We start from the raw sequence: 8,702 nt of genomic DNA, 5'->3' as shown, positions 1-8,702 counted from the left end.
AAAATATGTATATACAAGTATTAGACAAAATGAGAGTGAAAAAGTGCCAAATTGCTTTAAGTGTACTGTATTCCATTGTGTTATATGTTCTAAACATATCCCACTTAGCAAGAAAATACATAAAATGCCCACGTAAAGAATTTTTCTCTGTTGTAAAATAGTACAAACATCATAAAAATTACCCTAGTAACTAATATTCGGTGTAACAATGTTTGAAATAAGGAAATTTTGTCCAACATCTTGGGTATAATATATGTACCTCAAAGATTTTAGGACGTATATCAATAATAAATAAATATCCCTCGGAGGTAGTGAGTGCCTTGAGCTATTCTGGAGATTTGTGGCGCAGTAGGGGCCTACCTCTGCAGGGGGAGCTCCGCATTTCATCGGATCATCTTAAGTGTTTCGTGTGGGCTTTACAGATGTATATCTCAGTTATAAGATACGAGAGCAAGTTGACAAGTACCACTATTTGTGATCAGCTACAGTGTTGCTGACCTCAAGATCACTAAACATGGCTGAAAACCGCGTTACGCCGAAGTACACCCAGGTAGACTGAGACATTTTCGTATGTATTTCTATTCTGAAGCCAAATTACGGTACAGTTTCATCCCTTCCCATTTCATCCATCGGTATTACGCATAAAGGAAAATGGTCCATATCCCGCGGAATGAGTGCGAATTTCTGTAATTTTAGTGACATGGTCAATATGATGTTCACTCGCTCGTCCTGAAAAGTTGGTTCTCGCAATTTTATGTGTATGGCTCTCCGAGATGCAAATCGACTATTTTTTTAAAGAAATTTCCGCCATCTGACTGTACATTACTGTTCATTTATTTCACACAATCATGATTTCGGCTTTATACCCATTCTCAAGTGCACGCTGAAATGTTGCAATATATCTGACCTGTCTACGAGACACGTCGTCATAGTAAAAACGTATTTCTGGACTTGTAAAGCAGTGGTCGTATAACAGGATATTGTACTGTGTTTGTATCTCTTTATTCATCCAGTAAATCGTGATTAAGTACATAGTTTGTACAAACAATAAAGAATAACTCAGGTTTGATATAGTACATACAAGTTTATACATACTACGATTTAAAAAACAACAGTCTATACATGCTGAACACTGGTAACTTAATTATAAAAACAATAAGGTGATTGAAAGAATAGTATGGACAAGAATAACGATGTAATCAATTGCACTATATTTTCTTGGCACCCCAAATCTTAGACGCAGAATAGAAGCAGTGGTTAAGCAAGTACTCTTTTAGTTTCACTTTAAATTTAGGTAAATTTTGTATCTGTCTTCAGAAAGGATGGCAGGCTGTTATATAACATAATGCCAGAATGATACACTCATCTCCTACAAATGTTTTTACTCACTGAATTGAGATGCAGATGATGCTTCTGCCTAGTATCATGAGAGTGGAAATCACAATTATGTCTGAAGATTATTTTCTTCTTTTAATATGCTTACTTTGATGATGATTAGTACTTTGTAGATATATAAACAAGGGAGGGGCAGTATAATGAGACTTTTAAATATTGGTCTACATGAGACTGTGTATTTAGCATGATTTATTAGTCTCATAATATATTTTGTAGCCTAAGTGTATCTCTGCTACATATGGAGTTCCCCAAAATGATAATTCCATACATCAGTGCTGAATGGGTATTGCTGTAGTACATTGTGAACACTGATGCACAACTTGTATTTTGTGAGAGGATTCTTACAACTGTAATTGTATTTAAATTTTTATTTACATTTCAGGTGTATCTCATATGTCAGGTTATCTTGGATATATATACCTAAAAATTTTGTAACATTCACAGATCAGACAGTTTATCCATCAATGTTAAAAATTGATGTTGCTGGGTGGAGTTTCTGTGAAATGTGGAAATTGACTGACACAGTTCTTCAGAATTTATTATTAGCTTATTTTTTCTGAACCATTGTTTTATGTCTTGTATTATGTCTGCATTTGTTTTTTGGAGGCTGTCTTCATCACATGACTTAAGTAGGGTATTTGTGTCATCTGCAAAAAGTACTGTTGTCTCTTTAGTTAATAGTTCAGATAGATCATTAACATAAAAAATAAAAAGATTGGGGGCAAGGACTAATCCATGAGGCTCTCCATAACTGATTTTTTGTGGATTACTATAAAAATTAGAAATTTTGTGCATTTTTATATCTTAATATTTTGTTTGAGTGATCTATTGACAATCACACAAGTAAGAGTGGATCCACCTGTTCGGTATGCCTCGTATTCCATAATTTCTTAGTTTATGCAACAGGATGTCAAGATCAATTACACTGAAAGCTTTACTAAGGTCAAAGAATATGCCAGAAACGTGTTGCTTATATACTGCATTTAGAATTTCATCTAGGAAGGCAAAAATAGCTGACTATGTTGAACTGCCACTTCTGAATCCATGTTGTGAATCATTGGTTATCATTTCTGTACTTAGGAAGGGTACCAGTCTCCCATGAAACAATTATTTAAGAATTTTACCAAAGCCTCATAATACTGATACAGACCTATAGTCTGCAACCTCACATTTGTCTCTTTTCTCGTACTTTTGTCAGTTTCAGATTTTGCACTAATATACCACTCATGAAGGATGAGTTGAAAATATCTCCTCCAAGGGACCGAGAAGACAAAAAGGCAGCCATCATCGCGCAAGCGCGAGCGAAGGGCCTGCATTTCTCCGACACTGAAGCGGCGCAGATCACTGAACATACGGAGCTGCCCGAAGCTGCACTGCAGAAGTCCTGCGCCGTGTAGTAGAGGAGGACGCTGAACGGTAGCCGATCGCCGCCTTTCTGCACCAGCCTGATGAAGCTGCACCAAGTCACTGACGCAGCAGAGGGCCTAACAGCAACGCATGCCGAACTCTTATGTTACAGGGAGGAAGCCACTGCGGCCGGCCCAGGAGACTACAAGCGAGCCCAGCCGCAGCACCCGGACTGACCCAGCTAACGAACACGCAGCACATAGGTAACGATGCACGATACCTCACGCTAACCTTACCTCATCTTGCATGCTCTGTCGCAGCTAGCAAGCCGCTACTGCCCTTACTACCCGTCCTACTGTCGCAGAGGTTTTTTCCCTTGGCGCTGGCCTTGGCACTTTTTTTCCTCTGCCCTTACAACCGCTACGCTTCAATCGTTTTCGACCACTTCTATCTCCTGATGGACCATGTTAATGAGTAATCTTACCCTGACGCATGGATAACATCACAGCCCGCATCCTGTGACGCCTGATTCAAAAACTAACATGTTTACGGAGGTGACAGTAGAACTTTTGGTTTGGTCACCGCGTTGGTGTGGGCGTGGAGGGGCCCCATCCTTTATAAAAAAAAAGCGCCATTGTTGTCAACGCGAGCCACAACTTGCAGACGACTGCACTCTGCAGTCTCGATAGCCAGACAATGCCGCCTCAACATGTCGGCTGAGGTCCCCGAGCAGACATACAGAGTGCACATTGGTTTTCTTTGCAGCCCTCAACGCTATCTGTCCACGGGGGTCCATAACATGCCTAACCTTGGAGCTCCCGATAACTGATAAACCCCTCCCCGCGTGTGCCTGCTCGGACCCTGCTGAAGGAACGGCCATCCGTTCACTCACAGGGTGAATGGGCGAGGCCAGGGGTCCAGTCTCCACATTGGTCCTCTTCCTCGAGTGAGGCGAATCTGTTACCACCCGCCATCCACCCCTGTGGTGAGGACGGATCCACCGTGTCTGGAACACTAGCTGAAATTGGTTGGTAAATCGCTCTTGTGTGCAGAGTCGGCGAAAGCAACCTATTTTGGGAGATACTGTGATATTGTTCGTACAAGATTGGTCTGATCCGTGAGGTACCAAATATCCCACACTCTACTCTTGATTTCCAGGGGATTTCTTGGTGTAAACTGTCTTCAAGTACAAAAGATGAGAAGAAATGTATTACTGCTTTGAAATTATAATTTGGTCTTGATTTCCGGTAGCTACACTGTTATACTTATGTTAAAATACCTAATAATAATAAGAATTAACGTAATTTGAAGTACCGGGTGATCAAAAAGTCAGTATAAATTTGAAAACTTAATAAACCACGGAATAATGTAAATATAGAGGTAGAAATTGACACACATGCTTGAAATGACATGGGGTTTTATTAGAACAAAAAAAAAAACAAAGTTCACAAAATGTCCGACAGATGAAGCTGGACAGCAAAACGTCAGTGACTGCGCATGACAATCGTGTATAAAAGGAACTGTAATGAGAGAGAGAATCAGATGCGCCAGCAGTCGCAGCATGTTGACGTTACCTGAAAAGGCGCTTTTAGCGAAGCTGTATTATCAGAATGGGGAATGTGCTAGTTCAGCGTTACGATCCTATCGCCATAGGAAGGGGATTCGAACGGGTAAAGGACCGTTGACAAATGCAGCTGTGGCGAGAATGATTTCGAAGTTCGAAGCCACGGGTTATTTAGACGATAGACCCCGTAGTGGCCGACCGAGCACAAGGCGTAATGCTGCTGAGACAGTTCAGGAAGAAATGGAGACTATAGCTGGTTCGTCTATGCACGGGGAAGTCAGCGCTCGTGCAGTCGCACGTCGCACCGGTATTCCATACACTACTGTTTGGTTGACACTTAGGCGTACCCTCAGATGCTATCCGTACAAAATCCATCGGCATCATGAACTGTTACCTGGCGATTTAGTGAAGCGGAGGGCATTTGCGGTGTGGGTGTTTCAAAAGATGACGATTGATTGAGTAACGTGTTGTAGACCGACGAAGCTCATTTCACGCTCCGAGGGTCTGTCAACGCCCACAACTGCAGAATTTGGGCTACCGAAACTTCTAGAACTGTCGTGGAAACTCCATTGCACGACGAGAAAGTCACGGTATGGGTTGGATTTACCACATCTACCGTTATCGGGCCTTTTTTGTTCGAGGAAATGCGTGATTCTGGTTTTGTAACTGCTACCGTGACGGGTGAGAGGTACGCCGATATGTTCCAGAATCGCATCATCCCCAGCCTGGCTGATAAACACCTCCTGGAACGCACGATGTTTATGCAGGATGGCGCTCCACCCCATATTGCTAGACGCGTGAAAGATCTCTTGCGCGCGTCGTTTGGTGATGATCGTGTGCTCAGCCGCCACTTTCGTCATGCTTGGCCTCCCAGGTCCCCAGATCTCAGTCCGTGCGATTATTGGCTTTGGGTTTACCTGAAGTCGCAAGTGTATCGTGCTCGACCGACATCTCTAGGGATGCTGAAAGACAACATCCGACGCCAATGCCTCACCATAACTCCGGACATGCTTTACAGTGCTGTTCACAACATTATTCCTCGACTACGGCTATTGTTGAGGAATTATGGTGGACATATTGAGCCATTCCTGTATAGAACATCATCTTTGCTTTGTCTTACTTTGTTATGCTAATTATTGCTATTCAGATCAGATGAAGCGCCATCTGTCGGACATTTTTTGAACTTTTGTATTTTTCTGGTTCTAATTAAACCCCATGTCGTTCCAAGCATGCGTGTCAATTTGTACCTATCTATCTACATTATTCAGCGATTTATTCATTTTTTTCAAATTTACCTGGTATGTAATAATAAGAAATAACTATTAATACATATTTTAATGTAAGTGCCACAATTCTCTACTGGATGATATTGTCGCTATAAATAAATGTTTTAAAGCGGACATACAGTATTTCTTATTCTTTTAATTCAAGCATATCTTTACTGTCACAGACTACATCAAAGACCCTCATGGAGATGAGCGTGAAATGTAAATATTTAGTCTAAATACAAGCTGATAAGTGGTTCTGTGAACAGCAAATTATGTGTTTGATATTATACAGTAACTTGCAGTTTTACTGTGTAGGAAACAGCTACTAAAGTATTGTACAGGGTGATTCAAAAAGAATACCACAACTTTAGGAATTTAAAACTCTGCAACGACAAAAGGCAGAGATAAGCACTATCTGTCGGCGAATTAAGGGAGCTATAAAGTTTCATTTAGTTGTACATTTGTTCGCTTGAGGCGCTGTTGACTAGGCGTCAGCGTCAGTTGATGCTAAGATGGCGACCGCTCAACAGAAAGCTTTTTGTGTTATTGAGTACGGCAGAAGTGAATCGACGACAGTTGTTCAGCGTGCATTTCGAACGAAGTATGGTGTTAAACCTCCTGATAGGTGGTGCATTAAACGTTGGTATAAACAGTTTACAGAGAATGGGTGTTTGTGCAAAGGGAAAAGTTCTGGACGGCCGAGAACGAGTGATGAAAATGTAGCACGCATCCAGCAAGCATTTGTTCGCAGCCCAGCAAAATCGACTCGCAGAGCTAGCAGAGAGCTGCAAATTCCACAATCAACTGTATGGAGAGTCCTACGAAAAAGGTTAGTTATGAAACCGTATCGTCTGAAATTGGTTCAAGCACTGTCTGCAGCTGAGAAGATTAAAAGAATCGATTTCTGTGATTTTATCCTTGCTCAAATGGAAACAGATGAATCTTTCGTTTCAAAGATTGTGTTTAGTGATGAAGCAACTTTCCACACTAACGGGAAAGTCAACCGTCACAATGTCTGTATATGGGGCACTGAGAATCCGCGGGAAACAACTCAGTATGAACGTGACTCGCCTAAGGTGAACGTTTTCTGTGCCATTTCAGCCAATAAAGTTTTTGGTCCCTTTTTCTTCGAAGGTGCTACTGTAACTGGACTACAGTATCTGGGGATGTTAGAGAATTGGCTGTTCCCTCAGCTCGAACAAGAAGCACAACAATTGATATTTCAGCAGGATGGAGCGCCACCACATTGGCACTTATCTGTCCGTAACTACCTGAACGTCAACTACCCGAGGCGATGGATCGGCCGCCAGGCAGCCCGTGACAGAGCACTTCATCACTGGCCTCCAAGAAGCCCTGATCTTACCCCCTGAGATTTTTTCTTATGGGGGTATGTTAAGGATATGGTGTTTCGGCCACCTCTCCCAGCCACCATTGATGATTTGAAACGAGAAATAACAGCAGCTATCCAAACTGTTACGCCTGATATGCTACAGAGAGTGTGGAACGAGTTGGAGTATCGGGTTGATATTGCTCGAGTGTCTGGAGGGGGCCATATTGAATATCTCTGAACTTGTTTTTGAGTGAAAAAAACCTTTTTAAATACTCTTTGTAATGATGTATAACAGAAGGTTATATTATGTTTCTTTCATTAAATACACATTTTTAAAGTTGTGGTATTCTTTTTGAATCACCCTGTATTATCTCTGTCCTGGATGTAAGCACTGCTAGCTCAAACTCTGCGTGACAGAGCAGCCTCAGGGACCATTTCACACAATTAGTGTTTCACTGTATTAGACATTCGACGACGATTTCCACACCTGATTCAAATGTTTCCTTCTTTAAAGAAAGTAATGTTGATTTGAAGGAAGTTAAGTTTTGCTCTCGTGGTCGTCTAGCAAAAGAAAGTTATGAATGAGATTTAGTTCAGTTCATTGTGCAATGAACAATTTGTTGTTAAAAATCTACTATTTTATTACTTGCCGATTAATGCGAAGTGAGAGCACTTATTGCCGGTAATGTTCATAAATTTTGTCAAGCAAATGTGCGAATGACATTACCGGATCAGACAGACCTTAGGTGAATTTATGAGTCATTTTAATTACTGTAAAAGTTGCAAAAGTGACTTAGCAATGTTGCATTCATGATCATTTGGGGGCAATACTTGTGCGGAACTATCTAATACTGAAGGATCTTAGGACAGACTGTCACACATGAGACGTTATCCGTGCAGCATAAGACCGCATTTGATTTCACTCACGACGAGCAGGCTTTGCCTATTTGGCAACTGTTTATAAGCAGTGCATATCTACATCTATTTCCATACTCCGCAAGCCACCTGACGGTGGCGGAGGGCACCTTGCGTACCTCTATCGGTTCTCCCTTCTATTCCAGTCTCGTATTGTTCGTGGAAAGATGGATTGTCGGTATGCCTCTGTGTGGGCTCTAATCTCTCTGATTTTATCATCATCGTCTCTTCGCGAGATATACGTAGGAGGGAGCAATTTGACTCCTCGGTGAAGGTATGTTCTCGAAACTTTAACAAAAGCCCGTACCGAGCTACTGAACGTCTCTCCTGCAGAGTCTTCCACGGGAGTTTATCTATCATCTCCGTAACGCTTTCACGATTACTAAATGATCCTGTAACGATGCGCGCTGCTCTCCGTTGGATCTTCTCTATCTCTTCTATCAACCCTATCTGGTACGGATCCCACACTGGTGAGCAGTACTCAAGCAGTGGGCGAACAAGTGTACTGTAAACTACTTCCTTTGTTTTCGGATTGAATTTCCTTAGGAATCTTCCAATGAATCTCAGTCTGGCATCTGCTTTACCGACGATCAACTTTATATGATCATTCCATTTAAATCACTCCTAATGCGTACTCCCAGATAATTTATGGAATTAACTGCTTCCAGTTGCTGACCTGCTATATTGTAGCTAAATGATAAGGGATCTTTCTTTCTGTGTATTCGCAGCACATTACACTTGCCTACATTGAGATTTAATTGCCATTCCCTGCACCATGCGTCAATCCGCTGCAGATCCTCCTGCATTTCAGTATAATTATCCATTGTTAAAACCTCTCGACACACTACAGCATCATCCGCAAAAAGCCTCAGTGAACTTGCGA

At 41.7% G+C, this 8,702-nt stretch overlaps 1 protein-coding gene across 1 annotated transcript in view; it reads left to right on the top strand.

Moving 5' to 3' along the window:
* The first annotated feature begins 445 nt into the window (after positions 1 to 445).
* LOC126243140 (aldehyde dehydrogenase 1A1-like) overlaps positions 446 to 8,702 on the top strand; it is a 181,968-nt gene continuing 173,711 nt past the window's right edge. Inside the window, exon 1 of the mRNA XM_049948142.1 lies at positions 446 to 550. Coding sequence (XP_049804099.1) covers positions 515 to 550 — 36 coding nt within the window. The 5' untranslated portion in view covers positions 446 to 514. The remainder of the gene's footprint in view (positions 551 to 8,702) is intronic.

The sequence above is a fragment of the Schistocerca nitens genome, chromosome 1 (genome assembly GCF_023898315.1).
Source record: "Schistocerca nitens isolate TAMUIC-IGC-003100 chromosome 1, iqSchNite1.1, whole genome shotgun sequence".
Lineage (NCBI taxonomy): Eukaryota > Metazoa > Arthropoda > Insecta > Orthoptera > Acrididae > Schistocerca > Schistocerca nitens.
This window is presented reverse-complemented; position numbering and strand designations above follow the sequence as displayed.